The sequence below is a fragment of the Oscarella lobularis genome, chromosome 5, assembly GCF_947507565.1.
Source record: "Oscarella lobularis chromosome 5, ooOscLobu1.1, whole genome shotgun sequence".
Taxonomy (NCBI): Eukaryota; Metazoa; Porifera; class Homoscleromorpha; order Homosclerophorida; family Oscarellidae; genus Oscarella; species Oscarella lobularis.
Genome location: NC_089179.1, coordinates 776079 through 794278, shown reverse-complemented (window position 1 = coordinate 794278; position 18200 = coordinate 776079). Strand labels below are relative to the sequence as shown.

Below are 18200 nucleotides of genomic sequence, written 5' to 3'. Positions count from 1 at the left end.
GTTCGTTAGCTCGCTCCATATAAGGAAGAATGCTCTAAGGCGTGGCATCCGCGGAACGTTGTTTGAATAAGAAAGATCGCGACGCGAGATAAGCCTCGCGGCGGCGCCGCCCTTGTGAGGCCCCTTTGTTCTCTTCTCATTTACACCACAGCTGTTTATATACAGCCCCCCACTACGTGGGGCGAAACATTACGAAGACGAAAGTAAACAGAGTTGCTGCTGTAACTCTAACTCTGACGCGATTTTTTTCACGGAAAACCCCTTCCGCTTACCGTATGAGAAAGAGGGAAAAGTCGCACCCTGACGGCCGGAGCTGATCCGACACCCCCCGCCGGGTCGTTTCGCGGTGACGAGTGAGGACGTTGCGTTACGCGAAACTTGGATAGGACGAGTGTAGCCCCTTGGGAACTTTTCAGTTCGGTCGGAAACACACACACACACACACGTCTGGCAGCGTCGATCGTTCAAGTTCCAGCTGTCGGAGCGGAAGTCAAAAACCGGTTCAAACGGGGTTTCTAATTCGACGGAACTGGAACTGGTATATAATCGTCGCAAAAGAGTGACGCGGCCCGCTTTGTCCCTAAACATAAACGCACTACGCACGCACAAAAGGCATGATACTAACTTCCAGGCAGGAAGCGATGGTTGCCAAACTTGGCATCATTAGGCATTTATAAACATTTTTACGATCGTGACTGCAAGAGAAGAGCAACTTCAAGTTGTCGCATGCGTATAAATTTTGAATTGTCGGATATAACTTTCGTACGTGGCACCGCGTGACTACCGTCGTGAAAGATAGAACTACAGGCTTTTGTGCGTGCGTGCATTAGACTACAACGGCCTGCTACCCGCCATCTCAACAGCAGCTTCAGGCAGACTGGCGGGATCGGACAGTATTGACGTCGTAGTGCTTAGTTCACGTAGCGACTCTAAAACAGCTGCGAAAAATCGAGAGTCAGTTTTTGGAGAGAAAAAGTATGTAAAGAAGAGTTCTCACAGGGTCTGAGATTAGGCAAAGAACAGTTCTGTTCCAGCCAAGAGAGCACAGTTCGACAGAACTCTTCCATATTCGTCGTTGAAACAGAAACGTTGAAAGTCATGAAAAGGGGACGAATTATAACGCTGAACTGTGCATAATACGAGAGGGAGGGAGGAAGGCAGGGAAACGTTAGTAATGAAGGGGGAGGGAGACGTTACTTTTACGTACAATCCAAAACTTGAAATTCTTTGATGTCTGCTCCTGTACGTACTGTTCAAACATCTGTTGCATTTCAGCAACACGCTATTCAAAACAAAACAAAAACACAATAAAGGAAATGATAAAGGCATATGCATCACTCTACGTATTCAATACCTGTCGCGAGACTGTCACTCCGGTGGCAGGAAGTTGATCTTGGCAAATGCTTAGTTGATACAATAATGCAAACCAGTTGGCGTTATCAATATCGACAGGAAATACCTAATCATTTCGTTCAGGTTGTCTATTTCCCGCCGTAACGTCTGCTGTTCGGTTTCCATAGCAGTGCGTTCTTTCTGCAATTGGAGCACGTAGTCGGCACCTTGCGTACAATGCATACTTAGGTGCAAAAGGGGTAGAGTACTAACGTTCTACTGTTTTACCTCGGTGCAGCAAAGAAGCCTTGCTCACTTTATTCAACGGAAGGCTCTTGATGCTGGGCAGTAATTGATGCAAATGCTCAAAACCAAGCTGCAAATAACTCGTCTTCTCTCAAAACACACACGCATCGCGCAGCGTCACCTTGATATTACCCCGACGTTTCTGCTCAGCAGATATGTGCGACTGGCGCCGGTGTTCCTACAGGCGCGCATCAAACGAAGTCAATTGGCGCTCTGCTCTCTATCCCACCTTGTACTCGTGTCGACGCGGCGACTTCTCTGTCTTTATTTGACCCGACGAGCCTTTCGCGGGCTGAAACTCTTGAGAAGCGGACGCTGCCGCCGCCGCCGCCGCCACCGCCGGCATTAACGAAGACCCGCCGGTAAACGTCATGACGGGCGCGATTTCCGTCGTTGACGACGACGACGACGACGACGCGACGGTGAGCGGTCTCAAATTCGGCGTCAGTCCGCTCGCCTGCGCGGCCATGAGAAGAACGCGACTGTGAAACGGCGAAACACTGGTAACCTAGGCGAAGAAGGAGGAAAGGAGAGAAACTATACTAGTACACATAACAGGCCCAAAAAAAAGCGACGCACAGGTGATGGACCAGATGCGCTGGATCGACCGGACGACGAAGATGTGAAAATTGATTTTGAAACCGGCTGCTTCGGATTTGATGTCTGTCGCAACGAGGCGATCGTCTGATGCTGAGACGCCGCCGCCGCCGCCGCTATCGGCACGTCAGGCGGAAGCTGTATGCGAGCGTGCTGAAGCGGTATCGTATAAGGCTGTTGCGACGATTCCATTGGTTGAGAAACGTCGGGACTTTGTAGACGAAGTCGACTCGTCGTCGTCATCGTCGCCGTCGTCGCCGCCGCCGCCGCCGTCGTCGGAGAAGACGACGATTGTCTCTTATGTTCGTCAATGACGGCGAGCAACTTCCGCAGCACCTCCGGCGAATTGGACACTTGTTCGAGCGAAGCGACGACTTGACGAAACAGACTGTTCGTCGCGTCCAAGTGAGACGAGACGGACGACGAAGACGAGCGCGTCGGTAGCGGCGGCGACAGAGCACTCGAAGAGTTCATATAAAAATTCGACGCGGAAGGCAATTGCGATAGAGGCGGCGGCGGCGGCGGCGTGGACGTCGTTCCCATTGACAAAATTTGCTGTATCGACGTCGCCGGTTCGGGCTGCGGCGACGGCGAAACGTGGTGTTGCTCGTATTGAAGAGAAACATTCGCGGGCATGCTAGATCGAATGGGACGCGCCGGAACGCGCATCTGCATGAGGACGTCGCCGGACAAGCTGCGCGGCATGGGACGCGGTTGAAGCGGCTGTAACGGCGGCATCGGCGGTTGACTTCGTTGCTGTTGCTGTTGCAACATTTCCACTTCCACTTTCTTCTGCGACGACGCGGCGACGAGAAGATCCATGAGACTTCCCTGCGAACGACGCGACGGCAGAGCGGGATCCGTGCGCGATCGTTGCAGCACGCCCGGCGCCGATTTCATTACGCCGCTGCCGGTGACAACCGTCGTCATGGCAACGCTTCCCGCCGACGATGACGTCGAATTTTCCGTCAAGAAAACCGACGGCGGACTGGACGAAAGGGCGGCGTCGCGCGATCGACGACGACGACTCGTCCAGCCGGGCGTTTTCATGGGCGACTTGGGATGATGTTGGATCGGTTGACGATGATGGGGATGATGAGGATAATGATGAGGGCTGGTGGGAGGCGGGGACATTATATATCCACCACGCACCTGTTGTGTATTGGCAGCATACTGCTGTTGTTGCTGCTGGTGCTGGTGCTGGTGCTGGTGCTGCTGGTTAGGAGATGAGTGATGAGAGGGATTGACCATCGCTTGAAGGCCACCACCGCTTTCGCCGCCGCCGCCGTACTGGACAACTTCGTTGACGAATGATCGGGTGTACGCCGTCGGATTTCCTACATCGTCCACTTGCATCTGCTGCGGGTTTCGATTGTCTTGCTGAGATTGTGGGGGTGGACTTCGCTGGAGGTCAAGGGGCGAAACGTGAGCTGCGACGGAGGAGGAGGAATTGGCGGCCGGCGTACGATAAACGGTCATGTCTTCGGGAATAGGCTGCTCCAAGATCGTCGACGCTCCTCCGCTCGCGGCGCCAATCGACGACGACGAACTATGATGAGCTGACTTTTGAAGAAAAAAAATAAAGGAAATATTTTCAATCAGCTCGGAAGGAAAATATCGGATTTCTTACGAAGTGTGTCGGCATTTGGACTTGGAAGAAGGGTGGCTGAAGAGCTAAAAGCGATATTTTAATGAGTAAGCGCGCTTTTTTTCTCTCTCTCTCTCTCTCTCGACTCACTATCCATCGTTTCGAGGGATTGCAGCAGATCGTCGAAATTCGGATTAAGTGGATCTAATCGCGGTTGAATGACGTCAGACGAACCTACGCACATAAAGCGTGACAAGGGAAAGGGGAGAACAGTACGGTCTCCACCCACCCAATCCGTGAAAATTGTCCATGGGAAAATCGACGAACATGCTCTCCGGAAAGTCGGACGTAATCATGTCTGCAAGAGAAGACCATCGTCAACTTTTTTCCGATCCATTAGGTTTTCTAATGGCACACTTTCAACATTCATCGCTGCCAGTGATTCTTGGGTCTCCATTCCCATTCTGGCAGTACTAGAAAAAAAACATTTTCTCTCTCTCCCTACCGACTTTGTACTTTCCGTGCACGTGCATCTCTCAACTACCTTCCTTCGGCTCCTTCGACATGTTGACCAATGCCAACGGACAACGGTTTGACCTGATAAAAACCCGTCACTTATTTTTTTGAGGAAAACACCAATAAAAACTTGGGATAATAAGATTTAGTACTGTATCATGACGCCATTCAGTAAACACACACCTTATATGTATATGTAATATACATGAGTATGAATGATTTACAGTACTAATTACACAAAACATACTGGGCACGCATAATCAATAACTTCTTATTATCATATACACACACTTTGTATGGGTTTCAGAAAGAGATTACTTTTCGACGTGAGAACAACACGCGTTATCACTCTAGGAGTCCGAACACTAACATCCACGTCTTTCCATCTCTCTCGAGCATATAACTAAACTAATCACGTGAGTACCCTCCATGCGTTTATTGATGGGGGCTTCTCATTATCCCAAGTGTTACGTATATCATTTTGTGCACCTCCTCCATGAGCAGCATCATTTCCGCGCTTTTCGTTTTCGATGCCACCTTCCGTCTCTGCAGAAGCGCAAGTGTCCCACCCGCCCGCCCGCGGCACGAAGACCCCCGTCCAGTTCCCCCCTCACTTTATCCACGTGAAACAGACGCCATTTCCTGTACTCAGAGGCAACCGCCTCCCTCTTCCGTCGCCAGTACTTTCCCTCCATGACAATGGCCTTACATAGGACGAGGATCTCTCCCTTAGTTTTTTTTCTTTCCTTTGTTCTCACCCGCGGCTCGCTGTGCTGCATGGAGTCGAGTCGCGGCGTGACGAATTGGCAGAACTTCGGCTTGCGTCCCTTTAGATCTGTGCGCGAAACAAGAGAAACAAAACGATTTCGTGACGACGCTTTTTTCTTCGGCGGTGCGCGCGAGTCGTTTACACTGCAAATGCCACGAACGCCATATGCCGTTGTTGAGTCGAAGTCGCTCGTTTCGCTGGAACGTCGTCATGTTCTTCCAGTGTTTCCATTGCGGATGAACGAGCCCCGTGCTGCCAAGAGACGCGACGACGTCAGAGGCGACAAAACGCGACGCAATTCGCTTGCCTGCACTCCAATGTGAGCGAGTGGAATAACGTGGCGAGGCTTTGTTCGACGGCGAGCGCCGACGCGCTGCGCGGACCGAACGAGAACGAACGCGGCTGCTGGTACGAGGTGAAGTCGTACCCCGTCGAGGTAGTCCGCGCGCTCGGGTGAGTCATTTTGCGCTCTCTCGCGATGAGACAACGCGGCGGCGACGACGCATGCGTCCGTGCGCTGATTACAGATGAAAGCTATTGATTGGACTGTACCTTACACTAAAGTCTCTTTTAGCCTCTTCTCTAATCTTCGTCGGATCCAGAGGAGCCACTGCTGCTTTCCACAAATTCCTGGCTCTTGTACGCACCCGACGCCGACGCCGCTGGTTTCTTGGAAGGCAAACTATGACTGCAAAGTATATGTATATCTATATTGCCATGCTCATTTATTTGGAGCAAACCTGTCGCGTTTTCCTCTTTCCCATTCTTTTATTGCACTCTGGTATTTCTTCTTCAATTCCGCCGCTTTCTTTTCATACTCCTGCGCGCAGATTCGAATAGAAACCTGACCTTTGTCTTTTTCTATTGCGCCGTACCTCTTTCTTGCTCTGCGATATCTCCTTCCACATACTACCGCCAATCTTCGCAATTTCCGTGACTGCCGCACCCGGATTTTGCTTCTTGATCTTCTCCCGAGTGTCATTCAACCAGAGCATGTAGGCGCTCATAGGTCTTTTTGGTCTTGTCGGATCCTTCGCCTTCTTCTCCTTTCGAGGCTTCTTCGCCTTTTCCTTCTTCTCCTTCTTCTCCTTCGTCTTCTCCTAAAATACAAAAATCGGGTACACTCGCTGAAAATAGAGTCTCTTTACCTCGCGCTCTTTCTTCTTCTTCTTTGGTTTCACCGGCGTTTCTTTGCGCGTCTTTTTCAGTTCGAATTTCGACTTCTTGGGACGCATTTCTCCACCGCTAGCTCCATCAGAACTGCCAGACGACTCGGATGCGGACGAGTCATACCTCAAGAAAGAAAAGAAGTAACCCAAACCAAAAACGCAATATAGGTCGACTCACTCCAATCCAACGTCACTGGAACTAACAGCAACAAAATCTTGATCATCAGAAGACATATCTAAAAAAGAGCATTTTTTATAAATAAGTAAGAAAGAAAGAAAGAAAGAAAGAAAGAAAGAAACCACTATACCGGAATCGTCATCGTTTCCTCTTTCTTCTCCCTCTGCTTTGACGGCAGCCAAATAGGCGTCATGTTCGTCGTCGCTGCCTGACATGTCGGAGTCGGCAGCAAGAGCAGGCTGGTTCTAATAGCAGAAAAAAAACGTTTAAATACGCGCACCCTTACTCGCCACCCTAACTGGCCTTGATTCCTTTGTTCTTTATACGAAGCCTCTTCCCGTTAACGAAATCAAATAACCGAGTATACTCCTCTCTAAAATTATTATAATAGAGGACTAGAGAAACGCGTCTCTCGATTTTTCCATGATTTTCCATACTTGTCGATGCCGACGAACGAGTAGACGTTCCCGTTCTTCGCCTCCACTTCGAAATCGAACGACTTGGTCGTGCTCGTAATGCTTCGCGCGAAATTGACGCACGTCACTTCGTCGTAGCGCACGTAGATCGTCGGCTTGTAGACGAACATGAAACCGCGTTCGAGCGGATAGAGAAGACCGGGCGACGCTTTGAACGAGCACGTTATGCAGTGGGCGCCGGACGGACTCTTGAACGTGCCCGGCACGATGATCTTTCGGCCGACGACCGCTTTCATAATACGACTCACAATCTCGAACATCGGACCGCTCATTTCCTGCTCGAGCTTGTGTTTCCCGTACTTTTCATTGAGTTCTTCCCTAAGAAGAAAGAGACATCACGGGGTGTTTTTTTTTTATTTTAATTAAATAGAGCTATTTTACTCACTGAGACAAGTGAAGATTAACGTCGACCAAGTCGTCCGTTGAAAAGGCGAAGACGAGAAAGTGATAGCGCGTCTGGCCTTGACGAATTGGGGGATCCAGGCTGACCTGATTGAAGAAGCGCACGCTTACAATCTCCTAACTTTTGCTGCTGCTTTCCCTTACAACAAAAGACATCTGCCTGTTGTCTTGCTGGGGCAGCAGAAATAGGCGAACGATCGTCGTGAAAGGAATCTTGTAATCGTACGTCTTTCCGTGGAGCTGCATGAACGTCTGATACACTTTCATTGTGTATCGGCCTCTGGCGTTCAAAAGAGAATCTCGATGAACGGCAGGAAAGACGACGGGTGGGTCTCGTACCTCGGAGTCAACAATGTCACTTCGTCGAACGTCACAATCGCGTCGCCTGTCACTTGAAGAATGTCTGCTTTGGCCAAGACATTTTCATGGAATTCCTTTTAATTAAAGAAGACTACGGCGACGACTCTCCTATTTTCTAGCGGTTCTTTACCTTTACTGCGTCGACTTCGGCGTCGGCTGAATTGGGTACGAAAAATCGCATCTCCATCAGAGACACGGGCGCTTCTTCGGTCTGATGAAATTCAAGCGACACTTCGTTTTTGCCGGCCGTCGTTTGAGCGACGTCCGAAAGGGAAATTTCAAAGGCAAGTTTCTTGTCAACTTCAAACGTCATCAGCGATCCTAAAGCAGAAAAAAAATTTCAGTACAAAAAAACGCTCCGGTTAATTAAATAATTAATGATTTAATTAATTTGGAGAGATTTTCTAACGTACCGTTGAAACGCGCATTGCCCCAATTCCAGCCGTTGACCGAGCGCTCAATTTCGTCCAAGCTCAACGCGTAGTTCTTCGAAACGTGATCAGACAATCGTTCGTAGTCCTAGCAGAGGAAATTTTCTAAGTCGACTCTCCTCCCCCCCATACGTTGTACTTACTGCCTCCTTGAAGCCCATGTATTTGCGGCTGTGGCCTTCTTTATCCATCATTTTCATCTCGAAACCGCGCGCCGACTTCATCCAGTGAATCGAGTTCACGTCGGCGGCCGATATCTGTTCGACTTTGCCCGTTTTGTTCGACTTGAACGTGATCTTGTCCTTCTGGAGGCGAAGTCGACCCGAGTTCTAGGCGAGAAATGACGATAGGGAGACGCGAGATCCATTAGAGGCTCACCAAGGCTCCCTTGACCACGGAAAAGACCTCAGAAAACTCGATAACGTCTGCAGACATCGTAAAAACGCGAAGAAAGCCTGCCGAACTCCCGGATAAGTTCTCTCGCGCCAATGAATGATACATAACACGTGGTTTTTACCCGCGAATTGTTTAATTGACTGATTGTATGTTACTGCTGTCTGAGAAGTCAAATCTTCGCGAACGAGACCACAAATTGAACAGAGTGACGGACGAATAAAAACGAAAAAATATCTGAAGAGGATAGAACAGATTGGTGATGAAATCCCATGAATTTCGCGAATAAAATTTGGATTCGATTGCCCAATGCTGAGTTGACTGTATCTGAAAAATAGAATCTGTTGCCCACAAACAAACGTTTCCACTCACCAAAATGAGAACAGCTTGCTGCAAGTTTCGAACGACAGTGCGTTTCCTGTGCACCTGACTGAGAGTCGATAAGCAGCGTCGACTTCTCAGCAGAACGGCCGCTTGCAGAAGAGCTGCAACAACGCAAGTCACAGCATTAACAGTCTTCAACGAACTAGGGTCGTCCTGATGCTTGGCAGACGTGACAGCGGATGCATAGAAGGAAAAACTCTCGTAAGCAACGACACCCGTTGCCGCAATATACGTCAACCAATCGCCAAACACGAGAGCCGTCTCTTCGGATAGGGTACTCCAGTACGTCAAGTTGCCATCCTCGTCCAACTCTCTTAGATACGTACGTTTTTCCAGTTGTTGATTTATTTCAGGTAGGGTTGGCTGGAGCAGGTTCAAAGCCAAACAGGTAAAAAGACAGCAAAGCATCATAATCAAATCGGTGCCAATACGCACGCCATAGAATCCCAGGGAAGCGGCGCGCGTCGCCGATTTGTTTTCCAACATCGAAGCAACCAAAATCATTCCAGCAAACAGGATGGCCAACAATATTCCCACGACCATGCCGCAATCAGTCCTCGTTCTTCGTCTAAAACAGGAGCAGGAGAAGAAAGAACAGCTCGCAATGTTTGACGTGCATCCAGTCGGTTTTCCATCATCTAAGGTACTGTGGCTAAATGAAAAACTCGTCGAATCGTTCTCCGGTTCAGTCCAATTGGTCTGCATCTTGAAAATGCGCCCGGACGCGTACCAGAGCCACGCGAGCAACGCGGTCGTCACAAACGTGTACTCCATCACCCACGGATAAAGATACGGTGTGACAATAAACAAGGATTTCTGAGCAGCACTCTCGAAACAGAACCAGCGAGGCAGTGGATGCACTAGCGTCAGATTCTGCGCCGCGTTTCCAAAGACGGCCGCACTCATTTCAAAAGTCCACACAGATACATTGCAACTCATGATAACAATGAGCATCAATCCGGAAGGGGAACGTCGATAGAAAAGCCCCGTTGCATAGGCACAGAGAAAGACTCCAAGGAACACAATAAACAAGCATTTCAATACCCCATAGAGCAGACTCAGCCACTTCAATGCTCCCATAGGATCAGTACAGAGCGAATCGGCGACGACTTTCCAAACGGAATAGGCCAAGGCGCCGGCGGCAAAAAACAAAGTCAAGCGAGCAATTCGCTGCTGTTCTTCAGCAGTTTGAATTTTCCAATTTGACGAGAAAAAGGTACCGGCGGGTTTCAGCATTATCTTTGGCCGAAACTTGTTTCGACACGTGACTGTGAGTAATAGCAGCAAAAGGGAGATGCATAGGAGTACGATGAGATAAATGTAGATAGTCATCATGTAGAAATTATGATAGGGATTCCAGAACCATGTCACAGAGAGCACGACTGTGAGAGCAAAGGAGCACGCCGGTAGCAGCGCGCCGGAGCAGCTGACGACCGGAAAGAGACTGCTGAAGTCGTAGTCTTCGCGTCGTCTCCTCGCAAGACGTTCTGTTACAATGCTTTCGCTCGGAAGAAGCGATTTGATCTCTGCCTTATCGTCCATGAACACGTGGAATGACGAAAATCTTATGAAATCACAGGAACTTTGACCTCTCTCCCGAAACAGAAACTGTGACGCGTGAAATCACGTACGTTAACAATACGGGAGGTTATTCGAAAAAACGGCGGCATAAAAGGCGCGAAAGGTTGGCCAAGACCGCGACCGGGTGCTAAACGAAAAGACCCGTAGAATTTGGCGATGGCCGAGTTCGTCGTGAGAGAGTCCTCGCACGAGGAACTCAGAAGCTTAGAGCTCGACGACGATCGATTCGACATCGTAGCGAATCTTCCGAGAGAGATAGCACTGATCGTGCTGAGCTACGCCACAGTAGAAGACTTGTGCAAGTGAGAGATATCGCTAGCAGTGTACTGTACCTCGAAACAGCTAGCATTCTGTACATATAGAGCGGAGGCCGTCAGTCGAACGTGGCACAACCTTTGCCAGGATCATCACCTGCAATTGAAACTTCAACAGCATCGCTTCGAATTTCTCTTCAAGAAAGAGAACGCTTCGCGCGCAACGTCGAGAGAGACCCGGCGCTATTCGAGCGGCATGATCAACTGCTCTTTCGTCTCGCCTCTCGCCGATCTTCAACGAGCGAGTCCGACACCGAGTCCTCAACGTCCCGCGTCAGCCGAGGGCAATTTTTTTGCGTCGTCGAATCTCGACGAATGTGCCGTTCAATTTACGTCGCCACGCCCACAAGCAAATATTTCCGCTATCGTCGTCGGCAGCAAAGCGAGCAAGAAACGTCTAAAGAGATTCTAGAATCCACAATCTGTAATATTACAATAGTACATATATAGGGTTAGTAATAATAATAATAAAAGGACGTGTAGCAAGTCGTGCAGAAAAATCAACCGCTAGCGATTTACAATCTAACCTACAGGCGCGAATACTGCATTTAATAAGATTGCGAGCTCAATTTAATTTTGATACATCACCATTGCTCAATTCCGGCATCTTCTTCATTGACGATGACGACAACAACTCGACTTTTCTTTTCTTCTGGTTTTTCGAAGCAGACTTTCGTTTTCGTTTCCGCTTCTGAGCTGACGACGTCGTCGTCGTCGTCGTCGCGGTCGGCGGAACGACGTCGACATCTTGAGTGGGCGGAGTAGGCGGAACTACTACGTCATCATCAGAGATCCCCCTCTCTAATGACTGGGTCTCCCCAGCCGGTTCCGGTTCCGTAGCTGTCGCCGCTTTCACGGCGGCATTCTTCTTCGGTTTGTGAAAAAACGCTAAAATGACGCTGATATTGTCCGCTCGCGACGATCGATTCTTCCATCGTTGCAGCCCTTCTTGTACGAGCATGCTACAGACTCGGGACCCGTTTTCGTCGTCCTCTTCGACGTCGTCGCTCTCGCGACGATGCCTCGCGACGAAATCGACCGCTTCCTGATGACTCATGACGGCCCAGAGACCGTCGGAGGCGAAAACGAGAAAGCGATCCGTTTCGAGCGTAATTCGCCGAAACGAAACGTCCGGCTCGGGCGAGACGACGTAGCGACCCTTTTCGTAGTTATAGCTCCACAAGTCGCCGAGCGAGCGAGCGACGCTGAGAAAGGGAACGCTTTCGCGTTCGGTGCTGCGAAGAACGGGACCGCAGTGGGGCTGGCGAATGCGATTCCACACGACGCGATGAACGCGCCCGTTTCCCAGTCTCACTTCGCCGCCCGCCGATTCGATTCGATTCTTTTCCGATTCGCTTTCGGGTTTGTGATCGACGGTGAGCGAGCGGGCGACCAGTTTGTCCTTGTCGGCGCGTTTCTTCGCGAGAACGATGCCCGAATCGCCGAGATGACCGACGTAGAGATCGCGGCCGCGAATCACGCACGCCGAAACCGTCGTTCCGGCCGTGCTCAACACGCCCGGACGCGCGCTCGGCCAAGAGTCTAAGGAGAGAAAAAGCGTTTTTCCTTCTATTTCGATCGATCCATCGCTTTTTTCTTCTTCTATTTCGTACCGACTGCCTTCCATATTCCGTTCTGCGTCTCGCGAAACGCCTGACGAATGGCGCCGATCACTTTCGACGGGTCCTTCGATTCAAAGTCCTTCTGCCGTTTTATGTTCTCCCAGAGATGATTGCAAGCAAATGACGAGGCGTCCTTGCCGCCGTGGCCGTCGAAAACGGCCAGGAAGCCTTGACCGCCACATTTGTCCTGTTCGAATTCAATCGCCACGTAATCCTCCATGTACGGTCGACCGCCTTTATTCGTTTCCGACATAGCGGCAATCGATAGCAGGACGGACATTTTCGAAGCGATACTGTAGCGAGATTCGTCGCAATCGATTGTTGCCAGTCACGCGACACAAGTTGTGGCAGGCCCGGACAAGACCAGCGCGCCCGAACGCGCCCGGGCAAACTCCCGGGCAACCGCGTAACGCCCTGCAAGAATCACAGTAGGCTAGGAATTTCTTGCACTTCTACTGCACAACCAAAAAATGACTTCTTATAAGTACAAGGAAAGTCGATCCTTTTCGTTTCTACGTTTTCTTATAACTGCTGTTCTTCTATCTCCTTCCTGGCGGCCCGGGTGGTCCTCCTCTGCCCATGGGAGGTGGTCCGCCTCTGCCTCTACCTCTTCCAGCTAAATTATAGTCAATAATCAATTATACAATTATTCAAAATCGTCGTTTCTCGTGCGACTTACTTCTTGCTCTTAGTAGAGCTGCTTTTCCACCTCCTCTGCCTGCAGCTTGAGCGACGTTCTTCTTCGCTCCTTTCGTAAACATCGGCGCGTTTTTCAGCATGTCCGGAAGAATGAGAAATCGCACTTTGCTGCCTCGTATGAACACTTGCTCGAGCTGCGTGACGCGACCATCTCTTCCCGTCACCGTAACGTGCTGCAATTGGCAGTTCATGTTGTCTTCGGCGGCGAACAACTTTCCGCGATAAATTTCGCCCAAATCGGTCTCTAACGTCACAATGTGACCGACGGCTTCGTGAAGAAGCTTAACAGGTATTCCAATTGAACCCATGAAGCATCGGAAAGTGTGCCGATTGCGAAGATTACGAAGGATTTTCGCCTATCGAAACGCGGAGGCTCGAAGCATGCGCGAAAATGTAGGCGGAGTCACAACATAAACATGATGGCGATTCAACACGTCCAGCAAGTCAAAAACTGGGACTGTGGACTAGCTTCGGCGCAGATGGTTCTAAAGTTTGTTCATTCGTCAATAGGCTAGCGCGTAACGCGTTCCTGTTCCACGACTAGAACCATTTTAGGCCATCGTTTCTCCTCCGATGAATTTTCCGAGAAATGCCGCGAACTGGCTTTTGAGACTAAGTTGGACAGCTCTTTAGTAGCTACTCGGCAGCTCCATTGAGCCGTTTCTAGTGTATGGACAATAGATGTAGCATGTCTACTGCAGAAATTCGGCGTGGAACATTTGTACTGTACTGTCACGTTGGGAGTCGACGAAACGTATGCGGAGAAGGTGAGGACTTCAAAGTTTCTCTTCTACACCCTTTCAAACAATTGTTTGATAGCGGTTCTACAGAGAAGATTTCAATTCTGAAGAGGCCAGGGTGAATCAGCTGTTTAGAGACGCGGACAAAACTGGGTTGAAAATTGAAAAAAGGTTACTTTAGCTCGCATTATTTCTTACCTAATTATGACATTAGATCGGTAACCATTGACGAAATCGACAAGCATCTTAGAGAGAACAAAGTGGCTATCGTACTAGTAGACTCAATCACTCTGAACAGCGGCGAATCACAGACTTCCTGTTGCTTCCGATTCTTTCACTCTGAAAAGAGAAACCGACATTCAAACAAAGACGAAGAGTATGCTGGTACGCAAGACCCTTCTTGCACTGCATTGCGTTGACAATCACGCATGATTAGGGCACTATATCGTAGTGTGTGGATACAACAAATCCAAACGAACGATAGCGTACCACGATCCCGCTCTGGAACAAGGTACGCCACAAGGACAACATTACACATTTTTTACGCAGTATTCCCAGGACCGACTCACACATCACTTGAGGTGTTCGAACAGGCAAGAAAGTGCCACGGAACAGATGAAGACATAGTTTTTGTAAAAATCAATTCGACCTAAGGCTGCGTTCCCGGCTCGTAGACGATGTCTTGTTTGAAATCGGCCGACACTGCATTTGCCAGCGACTTGGCATATAGATCGAGTCTTGATGTCATCTAATGTGTAGAAAAAAGCAATAACAGTAGATTTTATATGACATCGTTCCGTCTCACAGAGAAACACCATTTGTCCCGTATTTGTCGGATGAGATTTAGGTCCAGTTCAACCACTAGGAGCCCGTCTCTTGTACGTGATAGTCCCTTGAGAATTTAATTTTAAATATATGCCAATTAGCAAAACCTTCATCTTACTGGAGTTCTGCTTCCGTCTGGTGCAGCAACGTAACTTGATCCTATAGCCACACTTCAGCAACGCTATGTTTTGCAAGCAAAAACCGAAGCTACCGTAAAAGTGGCCAAAATCCTTATGAGCTACAAAAAAGTTCATTAAAAGAAACAAATACGTTTGCATGATGTCTAACCTGGCTTTCCATCTCCTGACGTGAATTCGTGTTCAAAGATTTCCTTTAGAGTTTGAGCAAATGTTAAGCAGCAGCAAAACTTGTACTTCCTACCGTTCCAACGCGATTAATAGCCGCTGTGAAATATCCATTAGCAATCGAAGCATTACGAGCTTCAATGGGCCACATGGGTTCACTATAAATAAATTAATTAATTAATTAATTAACTTGCACGTAGAATAATTCACCTAAGAGCTCCAACCGTTGCGGACGGGTTAAAAACGATCTCAGCTCCATTTAGGCCAAACATCAGCCAATTTAGAGGATGATGACGACCGTAACATATGTTGATCCCAATACGGCCTAAAATAAGAAAGCTGAAATTATTCCTTTCCTTTTCTTCCACGTGTGCAAACCAAATTGCGTCTGAAACACTTTGTGTCCCGTGTTTCCTTCCATGTAATAAGTTGACTATATGAGTAACGAATCTATTGCACAGCTTCCATCACAATGACATGCATTTGTACCTCATTGAAGTCTCCGACTCTAGGAATGTGATTTTTTCTTGACTTCCCCAGTACCGCGCCAGAGCTCGAAATAACGACTGCTGTATTAGCAAGTATGTCACCGTGCAAGGAGTCTCTTTCAAGTATCGGAGAAATGATGATCATGTTATACTTCTTTGCCATCTAGTGACACGAGAATTACACAAAAGACAATCTAGTGGCACAAGCGCCGCGTCCTTACGTCTTGACACAGCTTTGTAGTCGGACCGTCTTCGGCAGACTCGGCAAATTGGGCCCACGGATCTTTCTCTCGCGTGCAGAACCCAAACGGCATAGCTACCCCCCCAAAACATTTTTTTTTCAACCGACTGTTCAATTCAATTGCTGTCTCACTCCAGGTTTCTTGATAGCATAGCACATTGACGCCGCATTTTGCTGCGGTGTCAGTCACGTGAGCAATACGCTTGTGAATTGCAGCTCGCTAAATATTCGTCAGAGAAACGTCTGCTGTGCTCGCGAGCGTCTCTTACCTGTTCGGCTACCGGAGCCGACGTGGGCAAGACGATTCGGTTCTGCACGACGCCGATGCGAACGATCCGCGCCGATCTCTCCTGTTCCGGCGCCGCGCTGAATCTATAGCCGGCCAGTTCGAAGTCGCTTTCTCCAGCGATGCGATGAGCCTCTTCGGGAAGCTCGAGAGTCCTGTCCCGTTGCAAGATCGTTCGCTCTTGTGCGGGGCGTGCTCGATTTGGAGGGCCTTACCCGACTGGCTTGCCGTACAGTATTCGACGAGCTTCCTTGAGATCTTCGCCGACAAGATTTCCCTCCAGCAGGCTTTCTAGACTAAGCGATTCGTCCTTTGCTGCCATTCCAGTGCTCCTCGTTCGGGACAGTGTCTGGTCTATCACATGACAGTAATCAATATAGTCTGATTCATTTATACTGCTACACTGTACTAAAAAATTAATCAGTAGTCGCTACCATAACGCTTGTACTGTCCTTGACGTGAACTCCTTGGCCGTCCAGAGCTAGGACGAGCGTCATCTAACAAAAACACCTTACTAAAAATATAAAAAAATTGAATTCTTTATCACACCTTGAGAAGCAGAGGTATCTCCCTTCCTAGCTGGTCGTGGTACATACACAGCCACATCCGGACGACCCTGCTATGGCAACTATCCATTTGCATTCACTGTAACATAGAGCACTTACCATCTTTCGTCGTTCTTTTCCGTATCCTTGTGCCCTTTCTGGCATTGGCTGTCCTTGTTCTTTGGCTGGAGTGACAGACACTTGAGATTGACTCTTCATTGGCTTGCCGTCTGACGGGTCTCTCGATAATGACGGCCACTCGCGTTCTTCATTAGCTTTCAGCGTTTCTGAAGTCAATGAAGCAGCAGATGATGACGATGACTTTGACTTTCTATCAGGATGATTGTTGTATTCGGCTCCCTTTCCACCGCCACCAAACTTCTAAAATTTCAGCGTCACTTCCGAGACATGCTTTCTGATTCAGCACTACCGTTGCCTTTTTTCGATCATCGTAGTATTTCGCTCCTTTTTTCTCAAACGAAGATCTGAAAATTGTTGCCTTATATTTTCCCAATACTTTCAATTGACTGATCTAACTTTTCATCCCTGTACTTTCCCTTCCCATACGACCCCTTCTTTACTCCTGCCTGTCAAAAAATACGGTTTCAACTATTTTTACACAAATCCACTACCTTTGCTGGAGGCATCTCGTCTTTTCGTTTCTTCTTGTCGCGGGCTGCTTTGTAACCCTAAAGCAAGCCCATAACCAGTAACCAAAATAAGAGCATCCTAACAACAGACACTCACGTCAACTCGCGAACCGCCCTGACGTTTCTTTCGAAGAAGATATTCCACCAAAGGAGTGGTTTTGTCTAAAAAAGAAACGGTCTTTTGCAACGCCTTGACAGCTGTACATTGATTCTTCTTACTAGCCAACTCCTTCTCCTTCATCTCAATCTCCTCCAAGCGTTGCTCCGCTGTTGGAAAACTCGGCAATTGGGCCTCCAAAGAGGCCAAAAACGATTTGTAGTCCTTATCTGTACAGGCACACACACGAGCCCGTCCATCACAAAAAGACAAATGAAGTTTATAAACACGCGAAACACCTTGCTCTATCGTCCCACATTTGGGATCTTTCTTCATCTTTTCTCTCGCGCGTGGTATCTTCTGCAGTGGAGCAAATTCTACGACGGCGGGATATTTTCTCCCTAAGAAATAAAATAAAATAAAGGGCTTTTCCTCTCCTACTGTACAAGAGAACACTGCTGCACCTCTAGCATCTTCGAATACTAATCCATCGCATCGCCTTCGAAAGTCCAGGACACCTTCGAATTTTCTGAAATTGAAGTAGGCTCGACAAAAGGCGTGAGCTCCGAGTCTGTGTGTGATATCGCCAATGGTGAAGAACATTGCGAAGAAAGGCTTACGTCAAGTCGGCCGTACAGAAGTAGTAGTAGTCGTGCTCGGGAAGGGGCGAGAGCCTTTGAAGAAACTTCTCTTCGGTGAGATCGGGAGGAAGGCGACGGATGATGACCTAAAACAGCGAGTTTTTTGCGATTCTGACAGGACTACGTGTACTACCTTAGTTTGATAGACTTCTTTGTCGGCTTTTCTGAGCAAGGGAGCTATTTCTTTGGCAGTTTGGACAGGATTTTCGTCTTTTACGCCCATGACGAGTCTCGAACTCGCGCGCGCGCGTGCTACGACGAAGTG

The 18200-nt window shown here is 48.8% G+C and overlaps 7 protein-coding genes across 8 annotated transcripts; 1 reads left to right on the top strand and 6 right to left on the bottom strand.

The window, feature by feature from the left end:
* Positions 1-654: 654 nt before the first annotated feature.
* LOC136186914 (carbohydrate-responsive element-binding protein-like) lies at positions 655-5617 on the bottom strand. The gene is made up of 19 exons (XM_065974396.1): positions 5416-5617; positions 5251-5360; positions 5098-5174; positions 4954-5043; positions 4829-4885; positions 4368-4420; positions 4241-4296; positions 4113-4181; positions 3974-4057; positions 3866-3909; positions 2218-3798; positions 1868-2146; positions 1760-1816; positions 1621-1708; positions 1460-1559; positions 1355-1403; positions 1208-1282; positions 998-1127; positions 655-938 (listed from the first exon to the last, which is right to left on the bottom strand). The coding sequence occupies exons 1-19, from the start codon at positions 5568-5570 to the stop codon at positions 832-834; spliced, it is 3261 nt and encodes a 1086-aa protein (XP_065830468.1). The 5' UTR covers positions 5571-5617; the 3' UTR covers positions 655-831.
* Positions 5618-5629: 12 nt separating this feature from the next.
* Positions 5630-8625, bottom strand: LOC136186918 (FACT complex subunit SSRP1-like). Its single transcript, XM_065974401.1, has 15 exons — positions 8503-8625; positions 8268-8453; positions 8107-8212; positions 7824-8014; positions 7673-7767; positions 7478-7613; positions 7317-7420; positions 6893-7249; positions 6759-6828; positions 6586-6700; positions 6456-6513; positions 6257-6401; positions 5984-6208; positions 5849-5928; positions 5630-5796 (listed from the first exon to the last, which is right to left on the bottom strand). Exons 1-15 carry the CDS (start codon positions 8623-8625, stop codon positions 5691-5693), a joined length of 2097 nt encoding a protein of 698 aa, XP_065830473.1. The 3' UTR covers positions 5630-5690.
* A 2573-nt stretch (positions 8626-11198) lies between these two features.
* LOC136186923 (protein phosphatase 1D-like) lies at positions 11199-12764 on the bottom strand. The gene is made up of 2 exons (XM_065974409.1): positions 12410-12764; positions 11199-12338 (listed from the first exon to the last, which is right to left on the bottom strand). The coding sequence occupies exons 1-2, from the start codon at positions 12696-12698 to the stop codon at positions 11362-11364; spliced, it is 1266 nt and encodes a 421-aa protein (XP_065830481.1). The 5' UTR covers positions 12699-12764; the 3' UTR covers positions 11199-11361.
* A 77-nt stretch (positions 12765-12841) lies between these two features.
* On the bottom strand, positions 12842-13493 carry LOC136186935 (small nuclear ribonucleoprotein Sm D3-like). Its single transcript, XM_065974425.1, has 2 exons — positions 13098-13493; positions 12842-13034 (listed from the first exon to the last, which is right to left on the bottom strand). The coding sequence occupies exons 1-2, from the start codon at positions 13423-13425 to the stop codon at positions 12958-12960; spliced, it is 405 nt and encodes a 134-aa protein (XP_065830497.1). The 5' UTR covers positions 13426-13493; the 3' UTR covers positions 12842-12957.
* On the top strand, positions 13492-14648 carry LOC136186931 (protein GUCD1-like). The gene is made up of 7 exons (XM_065974420.1): positions 13492-13607; positions 13662-13733; positions 13785-13884; positions 13937-14028; positions 14072-14241; positions 14294-14368; positions 14416-14648. The coding sequence occupies exons 1-7, from the start codon at positions 13534-13536 to the stop codon at positions 14508-14510; spliced, it is 678 nt and encodes a 225-aa protein (XP_065830492.1). The 5' UTR covers positions 13492-13533; the 3' UTR covers positions 14511-14648.
* LOC136186924 (beta-ureidopropionase-like) lies at positions 14393-16465 on the bottom strand. Its single transcript, XM_065974410.1, has 14 exons — positions 16412-16465; positions 16218-16356; positions 15986-16157; positions 15849-15936; positions 15697-15791; positions 15477-15638; positions 15366-15420; positions 15198-15312; positions 15064-15145; positions 14971-15013; positions 14894-14920; positions 14801-14841; positions 14663-14749; positions 14393-14605 (listed from the first exon to the last, which is right to left on the bottom strand). Exons 2-14 carry the CDS (start codon positions 16322-16324, stop codon positions 14507-14509), a joined length of 1173 nt encoding a protein of 390 aa, XP_065830482.1. The 5' UTR covers positions 16325-16356; positions 16412-16465; the 3' UTR covers positions 14393-14506.
* Positions 16363-18198, bottom strand: LOC136186925 (regulator of nonsense transcripts 3B-like). Of its 2 annotated transcripts, none has more exons than XM_065974411.1 (12): positions 18069-18198; positions 17915-18021; positions 17759-17865; positions 17594-17695; positions 17417-17524; positions 17295-17359; positions 17180-17236; positions 17085-17134; positions 16978-17032; positions 16668-16928; positions 16552-16621; positions 16363-16499 (listed from the first exon to the last, which is right to left on the bottom strand). In XM_065974411.1, exons 1-12 carry the CDS (start codon positions 18156-18158, stop codon positions 16423-16425), a joined length of 1149 nt encoding a protein of 382 aa, XP_065830483.1. In that variant the 5' UTR covers positions 18159-18198; the 3' UTR covers positions 16363-16422. The 2 variants fall into 2 exon arrangements, with proteins under 2 accessions (XP_065830483.1, XP_065830484.1); XM_065974412.1 differs by having other exon boundaries at positions 16552-16618.
* Between the last annotated feature and the right edge of the window lie 2 nt (positions 18199-18200).